Raw genomic sequence first — 19,627 nt, 5'->3', positions numbered from 1 at the left:
ACAGAGGTAAAAAATAAATAACACTAAAAGATATTGTAAAGTATATAGTATTACACACAAGACAGAGAAATGGCCACAGTGCGTGTATGACAATAGCCACAACAGCATGTGCATTAATAAGCTATTAGTAAATGGCTTAGGTGTGAAATATGAGGCAAGATCTTTCAACCACCTGAGAAGGGCATCAATTCCTGCACATGCTGGTGTGGCTTATGTATGACTCCTTCATTTTATATTTCACTATTTTAAAAGCCTTTTTAAAAACTTAAATTTTCAGCCTACAAGCCAGTCATTCATTGGTGATACAATGTAACATTTCTGAAATCCATTCTTGTACGAGCAGGACCTTTTATAACTTCCATTGGTGTGTCATTCATAAAGTTGTACAAGATCATTAGAGACAGTGGAATTTCATTTATCTTAGGGGAAAGAACACAGGTTTCTATAAAAAGGAAAAAATGTGTGCAAATTCAGCCAAGTTTTGCAAGCCCCTGTAATGGTTCAGGAGGTTCACAAAATCTCCAATGACATAGGATTCACCCATCCCTATATCTGTACCTGATGCATAGAAAATATTTTAAAAATTAAACCTATATGATCTTCATCTGAACCAGATTTGGATAAAAGATTTTGATATAATTTATATTTGATCCAGACAAAAGTTCTGACCATGAATAGTGTAAATGTAAATATAGCAGTTTTTGTAAGATGCAGATTCTACATTTTTAGTTACCTTTCTGTGCCATGAGGCAAAACTCTTCTTGAAGTTTGATGTACTCCATGGAGCATTCCAAGGGGTCAGCTACCTGGCTTGGGGGAGTCTGAAATTCGATGTCTGCACAAAGATTGGGGTTGGATGAGTGCAGGCGAACTGGTGACATTGTAGCACTGAAAGGGACCTATGGGGAGATTCAACAACAAAAATAGCTACTGTATAGGACTGTATCCACCTTCCACAGAATACACGGAATAAAAACATTACACACTTTATTCACAGAACAAAACACAATAGTTTCACTGTGAGAGATTTAAAAAATTATGAGAATATAAATCTTTTAGTGTCTCAAGTTTTAGTAGCTGTACAAAATTCACCAGGTCTCTTAAAATCCTTCATTGAAACATAGACAAGTGATAGAGAGAGGGAGGGGTGATAGCTAACGTGAGAGACAAAGATGCACTTTAGCTCTAACTATAGCATTTACACTAACATAGCATTTCATAAGATTTGCAGAGCGCTGGAAAATTAAACCACTAATGTTGCTTTACATTCTGACCTTTGGTATCCTATAAAGAATGATTTGGTGGTCATAATGCCAACATTTTAAATGTATTAGTTTCTCGATCAACCTGGAAATGTGGCTAAATATTCCCACAGAGAATATTATTTGCAGACTTTGAAGAGTGTTGGTAAACCCTGAGATTATTATTCAGTTCACTGAAATTCACTGTATAAATCATCTGCAGATCACACAATATAGAAAATCATGTAGGTTCTTTTTGTGTATGAATACTCTTTTTAACGAACAAAAAACCCCTCATTTTCATTTGAAGCACATCTACTATAAAATTCAGTAAAAGAGATATTTTACCAAGTCATATTAAGTCTCTTGTATCAAACAGAACAAATATGCTTCTTTTATTATATATTTCCACTTTTCTTTCTCCCTCTGTATTTTTGCACATATAGTAAATGTGTGCATATATAATATGTTTGTGTATTTTATCTACAATGTAGAGATATGTAACATTTGTATATTATATAGTTGCATATATAATGCATGTGAAAAATCTCTATATACATATAGAGAGAGAATACTTTATTTATGTTGTATTACATTATATACACATATATAAACATCTGATTCCTGGAGCCCAATTTTCAAACTTGAGTGTCAAAGTTAAGGCATTTAGAATCATATTTTGGCACTCAGATAAGAGTTAAACACTTAAATATCTATTTTAGGTGTTCATGCACTGATTAGATTCCTCAAATGCAGAAGATGAAAACCCACATTCCAGAGTGTAATTTATGTATCCAAATATGAAAAATGGGCCCAAAATATAGGTTGTTTTCTGAAACTTCCTACAGAGGAGCAGGCAATATAAAAAGTCATATTACTATAGACTTTATCAACAGATTAGTTAAACTACCATAACACTAGCAATGGATCCTTAGTTCGTGAACTTGATTAGCTGACTGGGTTGGACAACAGCTTTTTTGATCTTTTCAGGGAACTGTGCCCAATCACTATACATTATATGTTTCTCACTCCCTGGTGGAATCTTAAATAACTATCACATTTCATTCCACCCCTTGGTACACTATATCAGCGTATCTTCCTTTATTCACTCTTCCCAGATTTCCAAGTATCTACTGTGTGCAAAATAGTGGTCTTGTAACACCTGTCTACTGCAAATTTAATTTCTCCTCTAAGCTCCTTTCACGTGTTCTTATTTTTAACTACGCAAGCAAAGACAATTTTTCATCTGATTTTATTTTTAGGCTCACATAATGAACGATTTCTTTATTAACAGGGAACACAAAACAATCCCCTTTCTCCAGCAAACTGCAGAACTATCACAATCCATTCAGCAACCTTCCGTTTTGTACTATGCTAACACCACTTCTCTCAACAGTCAACCAGAACTTCCCTATTTTACAAAGAGAGTCGGACAGTCGCGCTTCTTTTACAAAGCCTTCCATTTCTTAGGTCAGAGAACACAGTTGCAGAATCTCCTTGCTAAGAATTCTGTCAACCTATAATCACTCAAGCCCACCAGATGCTAGTATCCTCACAACAGAGAAAATAATGTAAATTAATCTCAAAGGCTTTACCACCTAGAGCTTAGAAAAATGTACAAGGCACACATTGGCTATTAAATTCCATCATAGACTGAGCAATTACACCCTAGAACAGGTGTAATTTTTTCTCAATTTTTTCCATTCTGTGGCCCCGTTACAGGAGATAAAAGGTTCAGGGCGCCCATCCGATCTACTAGAAAGAAAGGAAAAGTAGCAATCTCACTGGATCTCTTCATGACCCCAAGTTCAGAACCCCAACTCTAGAGCCTTGTACTTCAACTGGTCAGGCTGAAAAACTAGATATAAAAACAGGACCCTGTTGAAAACCAGATAATACATCTGAAATGAGGCTTCCTGGGTAAATAACATTTTAAAATGTCTCCTAGAATCAGCATTTGCATTTTTACAAGCATTTATAATCACACACTTTGCAGGAAATACCCATTTACATGAAAAAAATAAGTAGACACTTTGCTGACTGCTTGAGAGAACACTATACAGCAGTCAGAAATAAGGAAATAGCTGATTGACATGAACTCTGTTTCCTTCAGCAGAATTTCCAAGTTACTCTCAACAACAGATGAAAAAAAACACATTAAACCACATCTTTCATCCACCTTGGCTCCCAACAGACGAAGAAATACTGATTAAACTTTTCCTTATGTTTCTCATCACTAGCTTCCTACACCTTACTCTCCAATTCCCCTCATAACTGGGCACATATTTGTTCATGGTCATTTCTGTTGTTATTTATCATGTATTCTACTTTTTCTCTTTGCCTTCTCCCACCTATCCCTCTACAGTTTTCCTCACTCTGCTAAACATAACTTCAAATCTATCCACATTTCCTTTAGTTACTTTAACCCAAGGCTTGAAATAACCACTCAGCCACCATGAACAGTCATCCTTCCTGGGTAAGTACTGTCAGCTTTCGCAGAATCTAAGCTTTTATTGTCAAAGGTAAGATGTTCCTAGCCCAAAGAGTTGGGAAAAGAACCCTCCACATGTGACCTGAATGTAACTGACACAGTGCTGTATTCCTCAGTCTGCACAAACAGCAGCTTCCGTGTCATGACTACTGTTGGGGTGAGCAGCTGCCACACTTAAGGTATGTCTGCTCGGCAATTAAAAACCCATGGCTTTCCCGTGCCTGCTGACTTTGACTCTTGGCGCTTGGGCTACAGGGTTGTTTAATTGCAGTGTAAGTGTCTGGGCTCAGGCTGGAGCCCGAGCTCTAGGATCCTGTGGGGTGGGAGGGTCCCAGAACTTTGTCCAGTTAGCAGCTCTCATTTCCATTTCCCAAACCCATATTTTGTGTGAAGCAGTCATATGACTAACAAAATGGAACAGAGATACTAGTGGTAGTAATATGACTTTTTGGGATTATGGAATGTAAACAAAAAGTGTTTCAAATGAAAAAAGCTTGCCTTATATTATTAAAATATGCAATGGCATAACACAAGGAAATTTCATGCTGGGCTTAATAACAAGCCACCTCACTTCTGCTTTCTTGGTGTGTGCTGTTTTCAGAATTCTTTGATGGGATTACATCCTAGAAATTTATGGTTGCTTTTTTATTATTTATATTGTATATGTATACAGAATATGCCATAAATACTGAGGGAACAGGGCCCGATTCTAATATCACTTACACTGGTATAAAGAAGAAGTAATTCCTTTCAAGACAATGGGGTTACACTGATATACACCTGATGTAAGTGATATGAGACCCAAGCTCATGAAATTTATTTTCACGCATCAGGGTTGACTTCATCTTTCACAAATGGCCTACCCAAAAGTGGGTAATGAGGACACCTGTAGAAAGTGCAGGTGATGTTCTCAGTATTGTTATTACATATTCAAGTTGTACAGCTTCCCATCTTTAAAACTATCCCCTGATTTTAAATCCACTCACTGTTGTAGCCACAGCTGCTGCTAGTCTCTGCCGGCGTCGTGTTGTGCTGAACTGGCCCTTCAGCGCTGGCCCTTCCTGACAGTGAAGGGGAGAAGAGATGGGAATAGAAAAAGAGAGGGGTAGGGAAGATGGGACATAGGAAGATGAAAAATGATCAGAGAAGGGAGAGGGGAAGTCTTTAACTGGATTTTAATTTCACTAACTTCACATGTTCTCATGCATGTATGCCTGGGGCTTAAATAGCTAGTTATTTTGCTAAAATTATCTCCAGAGTAGTTAGACTAATACGTACTCACTAATGCTGAAAAATAAATTCCATTAACATTTTTTCATCGTCATAATGCAGTTATGGGATAGCAAAACAAAATGATACTATGGAATGGCAGAAAACACAAAATAAGAACTTAATATTTTGGGTCATCTGACCATCTATTATATGAATTTTATAGAGAGCATTTAATTCTGTTTGTGTACGTGCACTATGGTTTGTAAACTAGAAGATTATGCAGCAGAATCATGGAATGTACAAGTGTATACTTGAGAGGTTGTTTGTCAATCTAAACATTTCTCTGTGGACAGTTCTAGCTCTCTCTGATTTCTTTCTCCACGTTTATTTGTTCAGTTTCCCTCTATCCAGCCACTAAGCTCCTCAACCTCTAATTCCTCCTTCTTCATGTTAATGAATGATGCCGTACAAAATTTCCGTTCATTTCAGTTCTATTGTGGTTCTTCAGAACAAATTAAATTACCTCAGGGTGAAGCAAGAGCAATGAAAATGATTTTTTTGACTAACAAATACACTGTTACAGGTTCATTTGAGCCACTGGGGCATCTCACAAGGCAAGCTCCCTGAAGTCAACTGATGTCAAATTCAAGATGGCCACCTAGGCTTTAAATTACGCAAAAGTAAAACACCACAGTCTTCCGCTGAGTCAACCATAAAAGGATTGGTCATAGGTAGGCCTCTGACTATACTAAGCTTTTTTCAGTTAAGGGAGGGGAGACTCTTTCTCCCCTGTCCCAGCCTACCCAAACTGCTTCCCAGAGGAGGATGCAGTCAGCCCTTTTATCTTGCCTGCTGGGCCCTGATTGGCTTCCACACCATTCCGGCCTTTTTAGCTCCTGGAGGACCAATTCTCAGTGGTTCCACAAGCAACTGATCCTGGGTGGTGTCTCTCAACAGCTCCTGGAGGTCTAAATGTGCTTCTCTTTTTCCCCAAAAGGACACCGGCTTTGGGCAGGCAAGGCAAGGGACATCAAATGCCTGGTATATACCCTGTCACATATTTTTATTTGCACTTCTGAATCCCTGATACTGAAAAGATTTATGCCCAGGTTCACCTTTTAACTGACTCTAAATGACTTTTTTAAATTCATACTGTTGACATAAAGTCAAGGAAGTAATTTTTCAATGCAGTATAGCTGCATACCTGTCACAAAACATTCTCCTTTCATATTTACCTGCAAGTAATGCCATTTTGAGAAATCTCAACATTTTATAAGACTAGAAAATCTGATTTCTTGCCTAAAGATGTATTTTCTCCTCATGCACAATTCCCATTGTACATGTGAAAGAAAAGAATACATACACATACGTTCCTCCATACGTCTCCTCCCATTTCAGGCATTGGGGTATTTTTAGAACTATACACTTTTATGTATTCAAAATATAGCCTGGGCACCAAATAATTGTTTGAAATAATAAAACAAAAAGAACAACAACAGTCCAGATTGGTGGCCTGTGGACACTGCTATACATATGTATAGGACAACCTGTTTGAGAATTCATTCAAATCTTCCACTCCTTGAGCTCAGTAAAGTTCAGCTGGTATGTTATAAAGTGATGTGCATGGGAAGACAGCTGCTTCTTATACAGACTGGTTGATTCTAGTTGCAGCATTGATGGCACTGGGAAGGGGAAAAACCCTATTAATCAAATTTTTACTCCTACAGAGTAGTAATTGCCACAACCACCATTTTATATAACACCAGCACTAGGGAAAAAATCTCCTTCAGTGTAAGAAAGATTGTACTGATTGTAACACAGACTTTGTTCTATAGCAGAACCCCATCCTGTAAAAAAGAACCTCTGTTCTAAGTCCCGCCAAAAATAGCCTCTTATAATTTAGCTACGTGAGATACACGTACTGTGGTTCATAAAGAAAATGTGCGTTTTTTGCACGCAGGCTAAAATGTGAATGACGGACTTCATATGGCCTCAAGAATACATTACAAAGTGAGATAACACATGAAATCCCAGTAGCGAACCAGAACATGTAATATTAATCAGAAGGGGAGTCAAAGTAGTCTTTGGGGATGGAAGGGTCACTTTGCTTTGGTTCTACTGTTATGCTAAGAGCTTCATAACAGCAAGCTAACTCTCCAAGATGGCCTAGCACAGAGAATGTAGATAAATATTTTTGACTATCTTTAAAACAATTTTTATTAGTAAAACAAGCCTGCAATTTTATTATTTTGAGCTAAAAAAAAAAGTCAACTTAAGAACACTAAAAATGGAACTCCAGTTACAAAACACAATCTTTTTTTCTTCTGAAAACCCTTAGCCTATCACGAGAATTACAAATTTACATTTTACTCATAACACAGAAAAAAGAATACAAAAACCAAGCTTCCCTGTACAAAAGTTCCATTAACAGAACGGCAAAAGGTAGATCAACCAGACTTTTGTGTTACATAATTTCATTTAGACAAATCTTGGAACATTTTGTACTTTATGGCCTGTTTCTGAACATCATTTCTCAGGCATGTAGCCCTTTATCCAAGAAGCATACCCACTGATTAAGTGCTAATCTCTGAAGTAAATGTATGCAGGTTTGGGCTGTTAATTTAACAAAAAAGGTTTTCAATCCTGCAAACATGCATATACATAACTTTACTCATAAGATTAGGCCCATTGTAGTCAGTGGGACTACTTGCGTGAGTGAAGTTAAGCATGTGTAGAAGTCTTTGAGAGACTGGGACATAAATTGATGAAAATGTATTAGCAGAAACTAAAGCAAGCAGCAAGACTTGCGTCCCAGGAAAAAAAACATGTGTTTTAATGTATACCTAGAGTGAATATTCCAGAAATATATGTTAGTAGGGAATACAACAAAAGCAATGTTATTTACAAAAACAGATGTAGAACACAGTACATAGAAATCTAGAAGAGATTTTGATAGTGTCCATATTGTCTATAGGGATGAGCACAGGAATAGAAATCTGGGACCCCAATTCTAATTCCAACTCTGCCACTGACACTATATAGAAGCAGTATCAATTTAAATGCAGATACCCTAGATCCCCATTTTCAAGCAACTATTATAAGACACAAAGCCAAAGGTACGAAGCCACTCAAATTCATGGATCTGGTATATGACTACTTTGAAAAGCATTACTGTTTCTTTAAAAAAAAAAGTTGTTTGATTTTTACGACAAAGAAAATAAGACCTTTTCTATTGTTAGGCAATAGAAACAAGCTGACAAAGGAGACTGTGGAATTCCACTTAATGGAAATATTCAAGGCTAGATCAAACACCCATCTATTAGGGAAGGCTTATGAATAATAAAGTCTATCCTGTATACAGCAGTGGGATAGACCCAATGTCCCATTAGCAGACCCACACAAGTGTTCTATTCCCCTCCCTAAGGCAAAACATAACAGGGACAAATTATCCTAAAAACCCTGGGTTTCTGAGGCAATCACCTCTTAAGATGAAGAGCCTGTCGATACTTATAGTGTTGCACCGATGTAGCTGCGCCACTGTAGCACTTAGTGAAGACGCTATCCATCTGACGAAAGAGCTTCTCCCATCGGTGTAGGTACTCTCTCTCTCTGAGATGCAGTAGCTATGTCGACAGGAGAAGCCCACCCGTTGACATAGTACTGTCTACACAGGGGGGTTAGATCGGTAGAATTACGTCGCTCACCCCTGAGCCATGTAGTTATACTGACATCAGTTTGTAGTGTAGACCAGGGTGAAACAATGTGGCTATGCTAAGAACAAAGAGTGTGGCCTTCAGGACAGGATGGGTCAGATTCTGAGCTGTGCTGCCAAGAGATGCAGCACAGAAAGCACATCTCAGGGAGACAGAGGCAACAGTGCTTTAAATCACTTGTGTGCCCTCTTGATTCTGGGATGGAAACAGCCCTCAGCATAACTAAAGCAGACTGGGAGGCGGCTGCAAGTTATGACAGCCTCTCTGGTACTGCAACACAAGCCAGAATGACCACAGCGTTGTGCACTATGGACCCTTCCAACCATGGCTGTTCCCCAGCATGCCCCTGTGCTTGTGAGGGGGCCAGCGCAGGGTGGACTATGGTAGCCTGCACTGGGGGAATTCTCCCCTGCCCTCTTGTGGGCTTCTTTATCCAGTGATGCCAGACTGGGGGACAAAATCCCTCACAGCATCTTATATTTGATCTAAGTGTGGATCTATACCTACAGGTCTCAGGCCTTCCATACAGAAGGTCATCCATCTTCACTGCTCCCTCATGTCCCACTCGCTGGAAGCATGGCCCACTGAAATGTCTTGCTGATGGCTATATGTTACCCCCTCTGAAAAACGAGTTCGCTAGCTTTGGAAGAGAAAATGCCACATTCAGTAGCTGCTTTATAGCTCCTCTACATGCTCCAGAACTCACAGAGCCCATGTGACTTTTGTGCACAGAGGCTTCTCCAAGAGTAAGGTAATAAATGAGAAGTTGGCTCCACTTCCACCTTTAGGGACCTTTAAGTCCTTTCTCCTGCACTTTTGCTGCCTCTGTGCTGTGCAGCAGCAGGGGAACATACGGCCTCAAATGACAATTATCTTCTGAGAACAAGGCAATTAGAAATGTAAATCAACCAGAATCCTACTTTCATGCAGACTTTTAATACTAATATAATTAGCTCTGTCACCCATTTTGAAAATGTAGTGTAGTGAAGACCTGGTGAACAGACATCACTAATGCCGGGAAACAGTAACCGTTTACACTTTATTATTTAACTTTATGCTTCAGGCTGTCCATTTCAAATGAATCACAGTGAGCTCCTTAACTGACTCTAGGGGACACAGCAAAGATTTGCAAAGCTCTTACTACTTTCAGGGTATTTAAATGGAGCAAAAGCTGTTATAAGGAATTAATATCTAACAGTCATTTACGTAGCCACACACAAGAAGTTACTTTGATGGATATATAATGCTGAACACACTGTTTGTTACCTGTTGCTGGAGAATTACAACAAATAGGCTTTGGATCAGGCCCCAAAATTCACAGTTGTTTCACACAAAACATAGGAAGGCATAGTGGAGCTGACTAAAACACCAGTGTAAAGTGTTTATTTCAGTACACAATCCATCTCTTATAAGTGCCTTATGCTTCAACTACAAGAAAAGGGACACTGCTCTCCCCTCATATAATGAATTCTTTGTAAATTTGTGTCATGGAAACTAAGAATTCACAGAATGGCCTTTTCTACAACCAGGGAACTTTCGGGGTGGAAGTCCCACTGGTAAAGCTCCCTGCAGACATGGCTTAAGAGGGCTACATTTGTTGTATATTCCATTCTTGTTTTCTATCTTTATCTCAGTGCCTCCAGTCCAATTGCCCTCCACAGCAGCTACCTACTTAATATGCTGAGCATTATACACAAATTGCCTTCTTTGTATCCTAATTGACACTGGCACTCAGTCCCTCCACCTTTCTGTAGCTGGCAATGTCTTCATACCAATGAGAGTAAAATCAATATATTTCTCACTATCTTATTTTGGGTTTAAATAACCAACTCAGGCTTGAAATCAAACCATCAGGTATAAAACAATCAGCACATTGAATCAATTGCTTTCATATACGTAAATTAATCTGAAAGTACAATGGAAAGGCAAACAATACGAATTCAGTACCTGAAGTTGTATTTTTGCATCTTTGCTGACACTTTTTGTTCTCCATCGTCTTGTGACCCGCTTGTCTTTCTTTGCAATATCTACACAGTTAGCCTACATTACACAAATAGTTAAAAGCAACAAAGCACTATAAGTTGACACAGATAGGACAGCAGTTAGTATAGAATCATAATGTTAGACATCAATATATAGGAGAGTAAGGACAGAATAGAAACTCTGGTGGTCACTCTGTTGATCTACCTACAAAGTTAGCCACAGGATATTTAAAACAAGACCACTAAGCACTAGAGACAAACATTATACCATAACTAACTGTATATTTAACAAAATTACCAAGTATATTTTATTTGTCAGAACAAATTATTTAGGGCAAAATCCTGCGTTCTTATTGATTTTTACTGTCATTACTCAGAGAAAACTCCCAGGATGAAATCCAGGCCCCAGAAAATTCAGTTGCAAAACACCTTTAGGAAACACCCACACTGAGTTTAGATGGGCCTGGATTTCACCCCCACTGAAGTCAACAGGAGTTTTACATGAGCAAGGACTGAATAAAAAAATTAATGAAATCTTCATGATTTAGGGCCTGCTGCTGCTCCGACTGAAATCAGTGGCAGACTCACACTGATTGGTGGGAACAGAATCAGTCCTCTCAGCTGTCTGTGACTGTCCACATTACTGAGTCAATCATGTAATGTGCTGAGCACCCTGAACTCCCACTTGCCTGGAGTGCTCAGGCACTGATAACGTTCAACATTACTCGGGAGGTGCTTGATACCTTCCAGTTTTGGGTCTCCCATCCCCTTAAATTTCACTGCTACTTAAACATACTGTATACAGCAGTATAACAGCACTCCGCATATTTTTTTATTGAGTTATATTTTTGGCAGAGGACATAGGAGTAATCCCATCTACCTCAAATTAGTAAAAGACCTTATATCAATAAGATGTTTTTCGTGGCGGGTTAGGGGGAGGGAGGAAGAGGGGTAGACACATGTGGTGCAATCATTATTAAATTATCCTGTTAACCAGAGGAGTACTAAAATTCCAGAACATAAAGTAGTCTGATTTAAAATGCAACATCCTTTGCCATACGTAGGAAATGTTTCAAACCCAGAGGCATTTAATGACTAGAGCATCTACAAACCAGTTTGCAAATACATTTTACCTGCATATCTGTGAAGCTCGGTGCCGATTGAGTCCTCTGTAGTATTTCTAAATTTTGAAGAAGCTTACTAAGTTCCACGAGGTTTGATTGGCAGTGTGCAAGATCTAATACATATAAAAAGGAAAATACATTAAGTACTTTGACTGACAGACAGTTTTTACTCTGGTATCATAAACCAGCAGAGAGCACACTTGTCTACACTATAACACTACAAAGAAATCAAAGACTGGAATTTGCTCCTTCATGCAGTCCAGACTCTATAATAAGGATTATGTACCAATTGGTAACCTCATCTTTCTGCAAAAGGGAGGGGGACAGGCACCAGAGGAGGCAATTAGCCCTCAGACCCACTTGCTGGATCTCTACCCTCTTCTTCTGCCATCAGCATAAAGCCACCATCTTCTATGCCCCAGCAGTTAATAGGATCACTAGGCATTTCTGCAACTATTACCGCAACCCTGCAAACACTAGTGCATGTGCATAAAAGGAAGTATATGTGTAAGCGTTTGCAGGGTTTGAGGCTTATGTTTTCTCACAACGCTCCAAATTCTGCTTTCTTCCAGTATCTTCATTTGGTATCTGACATACATTACTCAAAGTCTAATAACCTGTTTCACCATTTGGAAAATAGTCCCTAGTGGCTATTATTTTGCCAATCAACTTTATTTGCCACTGAGTTCACTCACTGCATACTTAACTCTGCCAGCCATTTGATTTTCCACTCAGCTAACTTTGCTAGCCATTTGATTCTGTTTAAATAAATAATTTTGGTGGCAAAAAAATAAGACACAGAATAAACCATAATGAAACAAGAGGAATTCCCGTCTTCTTACCAAATTTTATTATATTTCATATTTTTGGAGATGGAGGTGAATGAAACAAGTAAAAAGTGGCAGTATGCCGTGTACATGTATTTAAAGATGAAGAATCTTAATAGATTTACTCCAGTAGTTATGATCATTGTAATTTTCAGACAAACAATGAGACCAGATTTCCAAGCCTGAGTACTATGTTAGGTACCTAAATTCCCATTTAGGCACCTAAATAAGTGGCCCAATTTTGAGTAGTACTGAGCACCTGCTGCTCCAACTGAGGACAATGGAAGCAGGACTGGGCCCTAAAAGGGGAATGGCATTATTTTTTTTAACAATCAAAAATAAAATTTAAAATGTGACATCCAGAAATGTGAAAACAAAGAATATACTCCACCACAATGAACAGTTTTAAATGTTACCAGCTTATTATTTTAATTGCGCCATTTTATATTAACATACAGAAGTATCTTAGCCTTTTTTGTTTACTATTTTTTATAATATATCAATAGTCTCACTTATAAAGAAAGACATGAAAGAGAATGACTGACCTTCTGCACATCTGTCCATCTCCTCGGAATCCTGCAACCAAGCTACTACTTTACTTTGGCCAGTAGTATATGTTGCAGGAAGGCTATTACTACATGGTATGGGGGGTTGCCATGGAAAGCTATTTTGTGTAACCTAAAACAACACAAGAAAATTTAAAATATGTTGGTACGATCCATACTTTGCTGACAGGTCTAATCTTCACACTAACTTTTAAATCAGAAATTAAATTCTATATCTGAATTTAAATGATATATCTGAAACAAACTTTTCAGTCCTTGAGAAGTATCTTTTCAGAACAGCACACTAGAATACCAAACAGGTCCCCTGGAAAAAACAAAACTTCCTGAGCATCAGCTTGAAAAACTGTTTGCTAAGAAGAACATTATCAAACAATAAGGAGCTAAATTAACCCCTGCTGGCTCAGGGTAGTGTAAATTGTTTTAGGGAAGCTTAGCGCTCTAATGGGGTCTCTATAGGAAACCCACTGATGAAAGCTGCCGTAGGGATGTGCTGAATCAATGAACCTTTCAGCTACATACCCACAGATGCTTGCTGGCCAGTGTTACCTAATTTGGTGATTTTTCCATGGCTGATTACACCAGCTTTATAGCCAGAATCCACCACCTCTGTCCACTAGGGAACCCAGTCCGCTGTAAGTATTACACTAACTTCAAGATGAGTTTCCACATAAGAGATGCTGTATACCTTTCCATCTAACACAGCAACATTAGCAGCTGGTGAAGACTCTGTAGTAGAGGCTGAAGGGAATATGTGAAAGCTGGCATCCCTTGGTGATCTTACAATCTCATTCTGACGGTACAATCTGTGGTGGCGCAGTTTTGATACCCATGCATCAAATGAATCCTGGGACTTCACCTAAAAGAAGAGCCATGGTCAATTATCTGTTCATAAAGATATCCTGTTTCCCTCATCCTTTATAGCTACTATTGAAAGCATTTCCCTTGTGAATGAAAAGAGAAGAAAAACTTGTTGCAACACTACTCACTTTCAGGTGGTAGATATGCTCTTCTGTATCAAGGTCTATTCTACGAGCTTTCTTTTTAATTGACATAACTGATAAGCCAACATCAATGCTTCCATGTACCTTGCCCTTCTGAATCTGAAATCAGAAGACATGTTAAGAGACTGGTAACATCAAATGCTTTATTGTCTCTCACTGAAATAATACTGATGTAGTTGTTTCCTGTTTTAGGGAAGATTTTAATGTAAAACAAGAGAAAACAGTACCCATCAGATGGCACACTAGGTTTCTTTTGAGAAAAAGAGTACCCTACTCCCCAAGAAGAGTTCACTCCAGAATCAGTTCCATTAAACAGCCTTGATGACTCACCACAGTGTAACTAAGTTTAAATGATCCATTTTGATTCTGTACAGAATAGACACCAAATTAAAAAGTTAAAAATTACATCCAGCTGATCAGTCAAGGCCCTTCATTAAATACATAACTCTTTAATTAATCTATTCTGTACTTTCATAAAAGTCAGGACAGGCAGAGTTCTGCTCTGGGATAGAACTCGACTAATAACCTATTCTCTGTCCATGTGTGCATTTCCCAATGGGAAAACCAACAGTCAGTCAAAAATGCACAGTGAATCTGAGGGCAGAATTTTGTCTGAAAAATTTGGTTAAATTACAAGAAATGGGAGAGTCCACAGTGTATTACATTTAAAAAAAGCTATAGAACACAGTCTTGACTAAATGCAGAAAGATTATCAATACAATAAACTTGCATAATCTTAATAAAACATGGCTACAAGAGTAAGGGGATAGTTTCATTATAATGGTCACAGATGTAGTCCTAATTTTTTCACCCATCATACTGTAACTGTACATCAGCTACAACAGTAAACCCAAAAATATGGTAAACATATTAGATACCTCTGCTATGGCAAATATCTGATAGAGGGCCAAATCCTGATAGCCTTAATTACACATTTTTTTCATGCCCATGACTGATTTAAATGGGGACACTTGTATGAATTAGGCGAGCTGGATTTGATCATTAGTAGCTTAATAAATCCAGAGGTACCCGATACCGTAGATATAAATGAGCAATACAGATAACTACGGAAAACATCTTCCTTTCCCATGTAGGGTACTGGAAACTTCTAGTTTGCACTTGCAGAGTTTCCCTGCCACTCTCCCTTTGGGAGAGAGGTTTTAGGCCTGGAAACTCATATATCGTGATGAATTCATTGGAGGTTAGGTTCATCTGAGCAAAAGCCTCTGCAGTGCCTCCTGCAGCCACCACCCTCGCTCCTCCATGAGCCATTCTTCAAAGGTGTTCCTGGCGACCAGCTCAACCTGCTCTTTTGGGGTAGGTCACTGAGCAAAGTGGAAAGCTATGCAAATTAATGCTGACCCAGTCAACATCAGTTCACCAGGATAGCCCCAGTGAGTTAGTGAAGAGACTATGTTGTGGAACAGCAGTGGTCCCCAGCATTACCCACTCCCACCCTCGGCCCTGCATCTTCTCCATCCATCCTAAATCCATGCAGAGCACACACAGAAGTCTTCAATGGAAGCAGCACTACCCATTTTGAGCCCATCAGCCATGATCTGCTAGTTTGTGCTGCTTTAAGAATCCATAGTGCAATGAGGTTTAATCACATAGCAGGCGAAGCTTTCAATCAAAATTTAAGAATGGCCTTCAGTTTTACTTACATCAATTGGTGACTTTGAATACTTCAACATTCCATTATCCAGGACAAAAAAGCGCTGCAGGAAAAAAAATACAGTTCCTTCTTAGTGATCAAATACAATTTTAACTACGTAAAATCGCATCTATTGAAAGCAAGTTTGTTATCCCTTTGCACCTTGCAGTCAAGAGTCTGGAGCCAGAAAAAAGCCTGTAAATGCAGTACTGAACTGACTATTTGCTTTCATTTGTTCTGGCAGCAACTATATTCTAGGCATAACAGAGAGGTCTCTCAGGAATTGCCCTGGGAATGGTTGGTAGCCCAAGATAGCTTCCTGCTCTCTGACTAGTTCAGAGAGTCTATGGGGCTGACGCTCCGGCTTACCATTTTAAAAAGAAAAGGAGTACTTGTGGCACCTTAGAGACTAACAAATTTATCTGAGCATAAGCTTTCGTGAGCTACAGCTCACTTCATCAGATGCATCCGATGAAGTGAGCTGTAGCTCACAAAAGCTTATGCTCAGATAAATTTGTTAGTCTCTAAGGTGCCACAAGTACGCCTTTTCTTTTTGTGGATACAGACTAACACGGCTGCTACTCTGAAACCTGTCATTTTTAAAAAGAAGGTCATTGATTTCTTCAAGCTCTCCATCGCTTTCTTCCCACCCACATTAGTCACATTCCACATTAATGGATTTTCTAGCTTCCTCATCCAGGAAAAAGGAAACCCAAAGCTATTCCTAGACCAAAAGGTAGAACCACCTAACTCTGTGGTCCTTTGATCTCCAGCTGGGAAGGGATCCATGCTGAGACTCACTACTCCACCACCATATGTCTCTCCCGCATGACAGAGGATGGGCAGAGAACAATATTCTCTACTCTGAGGGTTTGTCTTTACTAGGATAAAAGATGTGTTGTTAGAATGGATTAGCTAACACATTCTGAAACTGTAGCATTGACGAGGCAGTGGGCTTTATTTTAACCATCTTAGCACGTGTTGAAGGCAGTGTGCTTTCTATTCACTAGACTTTTAAAAGATGTTAACTAACGTGTGCTAACATCACCCCTTTAGATCATAATCTAGAGAAGCCCTAACACATTTTTAAAAACCCTAGTGTAGAGAGGGCAAGTTCTACTTTTAACATGTTAAAACAAATTTTAAAAATACACCTTTTACCTTAGTCTAGACAAGCCCTCTGAGGACACTGAGTAGAGAGGAATGACAAACTTCTTGTGTTGTGATCCTGTTAAATCTAACAACCTGGGCAGGGCCAGTACTTGAACCAGAGACCTCTGTAAGTACCTCATGACAGTGCTGCATGAAGTGATGCTAGTGACTCAGGAGGTAACACCAATGCCTCAACCTGGTATGTGGGGAACTGTGTTGCTGGAGACATTAATTGGAGGAGATGTACAACCAAATTATGGCCAATAAAGACTGCTTGGAATTTTTTGTAAGGATAGAGATGTTAGTAGCAGGTAATTCTGCCTTTCTACATTTCTCCCACACTTTCCACTGGATAAAAGTCTTTTCCCCCCATTTCCTATTCTAAACTGTAGTGCAGTTTTGAATATTGTAGGGAAAAAGCCACATCATTTCACTCCAAAGCATGCTGCATTTGGATACTGGATAAACTAATATACAAATTATACAAAGGAATCTCTTATGTTACCAAAGCATTTTGAGACCCTTCAGGATGAAATATGCTGCATACAGCAAATGTAAGCTGCTAGTGTATTATTAGTGCTGTACCGTGTGCTGCAATTACTGTCTTTAGGGAATTTTTCACCATCTCCCAGCACACTGTATTTTTTTTAGAGACTACACATCATATAGACACTCTGAAAAACAGTTTAATGAAACCAGTTCTTGAATGCAAGTTGAGAATATCATATTTGTATATGATTTGTAAAAATGGGATAAAGATCCAGGGCCAGACTGTGACCCATTTATTCACATTCATAAACAGATATTCACATGAGTAGACCCACTTAAGTCAATATAACTGTTCACCAATATGCGCAAGGGGCTGATAATTTGGCCATTGGAAGTGATACAAGGTTAGACTCCCTTAGATTCACTCTCTTGGAGTCCCAGTGAGAAGGCTGCCCCATCAGGGATGTCCTCCAGTGGCAGGCCGCAGCAGGACTGGTGTTTCTACCTCAGTTTCCCCTTTCTTCTGGAGTCCCCAGTAACTCTATGCAAGCTTTCCAAGTATAAATAGCCCTTTGTAAGGTTAATTGATTACAGGAGTACCACAGTCATAATCCAGAATTCCCCAGCATAGCCCAAGCAGTACATTCAAATTTGTAGGTCTCTCTGTCTCTCTCTCACTCATACACACACACACACACCCCTGCTCTCCCACCCCCGGCTACCTTTCCACCTTCTGCTTTCACCAGCTTGATGTGGCTCCACAGCTCAACTAGGCACTCTGACCTTTTCATCTTCCTTCAGGGGTACCTGCCCTGAAGCTCTCAACCCAGTTCTGCTCTTCGTCTGAGCTCCCTCTCTGGGTTCCAAACTCCCAACACTCCCTCTCTGAACTCTGGGATCTGGACTTTCTCACCTTTGTGCTATCTCCCATTTATAACACCAAGGGGCAGCCTGGCCTGCCTCATTACATCAAACTAGGTCACAACTAGATTGGAACAGGAGAGCTGAGCCTGATTCCATTTAAGGAGCCAGTTATCCAGTTACAATCCCTTACTAATATATAACGTGTTGCGAAGGAGCCTAAGTTAGTGCATATTGAAGTAGGAGATGCCTTGCTTTATGCTATACATTCTTACATGTTGTTTTTCTTGATAAACTCTTCTCTTCTGGTCCTTTAGTGTCTGAGTTACACCAACATAAACTCCCTTACTTTCAGGTGGTCAAATTCAGGATCATGCGTCAGCACTTAAATATTATGTTTATAGGCACTATTGGGGGGGAACCTAAAGAGAACAGGTGTTCAGGATTCAAAGGGACAAATGTGTGGAAGTTACATTTTGGTAACCACAAATGAGACTAAGTCAGTGTAATATATAGTGTGTGGGGAGGAGGAGAAAAATATTACTTACACCCACCATTTTAGACTCACCTATGAATACAGCCCACACTGCTTAGCAAAACCATGGTTAATGCTCTTCCAGAAAAAACTGCGCATAAAAGCAGGTCTTTCTGTTTCTTTCAGCAACATGTATTTTGTACTGGAAAATTACTCTGAGTCACAGAGAGGCGGGTCAGTCCTTGCAGCACACAGCTTGTTGCTCAAACAAAAAGATGATAATTGTTTTGACATAAATATAGTGACCTAAATCCAACAACAGCAATTTTGGAGCTAATAAAATTAAATACGGGCAGCAATATCTCCAAACTAATTGAAGGAAAGAATGGATTTTGGGCAGGTGGCCTTGCTTTTGTGCATTCATAGTTCCATCTCATAGCTGAACCCAGTCACCAGCCCAGCAAGCAAAAACACCAGAGGGTAGAGTGGGCAGGCAATCAGTGCAACAAAATGAAGGAGCAAGCAGGAGAGGTTTTTTATTTGTTTTTTACATCTCAGTAATAAGAGAACAGCCAAATGAAGCAGTGCAAACAGTGTGAAGTTACAGTGCAAACAAACTACTCATGGTGAACTCAGAGTAAAAATTCATCTTAAGTGAAGTAGGATGAAAAACTCGAATTGTTACAATGCACGGTAATGTGCCAACTGCAATGTTAGCCACAGTGAGCCCTCTGCTCAAACCCTATCCCCTGTGTTTCAACTGAGTAATTAGTCTGGCTCCTGTGGTGGGAGGCCATGGAGTGGAAGCAGCCATGCCTCAGAGCTACTTATTCCAGCCT

General features: G+C 39.3%; 1 protein-coding gene across 13 annotated transcripts in view; it reads right to left on the bottom strand.

The window, feature by feature from the left end:
• Positions 1–19,627, bottom strand: part of OSBPL6 (oxysterol binding protein like 6) — a 230,339-nt gene that overhangs the window by 85,243 nt on the left and 125,469 nt on the right. For 7 of the 13 annotated variants that reach the window (XM_073306022.1, XM_073306013.1, XM_073306012.1 and 4 more), the window contains 8 exons: positions 15,822–15,875; positions 14,143–14,256; positions 13,842–14,012; positions 13,136–13,268; positions 11,773–11,876; positions 10,605–10,697; positions 4,719–4,793; positions 734–899 (listed from right to left, as the gene is read on the bottom strand). In XM_073306022.1, coding sequence (XP_073162123.1) covers positions 734–899; positions 4,719–4,793; positions 10,605–10,697; positions 11,773–11,876; positions 13,136–13,268; positions 13,842–14,012; positions 14,143–14,256; positions 15,822–15,875 — 910 coding nt within the window. The remainder of the gene's footprint in view (positions 1–733; positions 900–4,718; positions 4,794–10,604; positions 10,698–11,772; positions 11,877–13,135; positions 13,269–13,841; positions 14,013–14,142; positions 14,257–15,821; positions 15,876–19,627) is intronic. The other 6 variants (XM_073306014.1, XM_073306023.1, XM_073306025.1 and 3 more) reach the window with 3 other exon arrangements.

The sequence above is a fragment of the Lepidochelys kempii genome, chromosome 11, assembly GCF_965140265.1.
Source record: "Lepidochelys kempii isolate rLepKem1 chromosome 11, rLepKem1.hap2, whole genome shotgun sequence".
NCBI classification, from domain to species: Eukaryota; Metazoa; Chordata; order Testudines; family Cheloniidae; genus Lepidochelys; species Lepidochelys kempii.
This window is presented reverse-complemented; position numbering and strand designations above follow the sequence as displayed.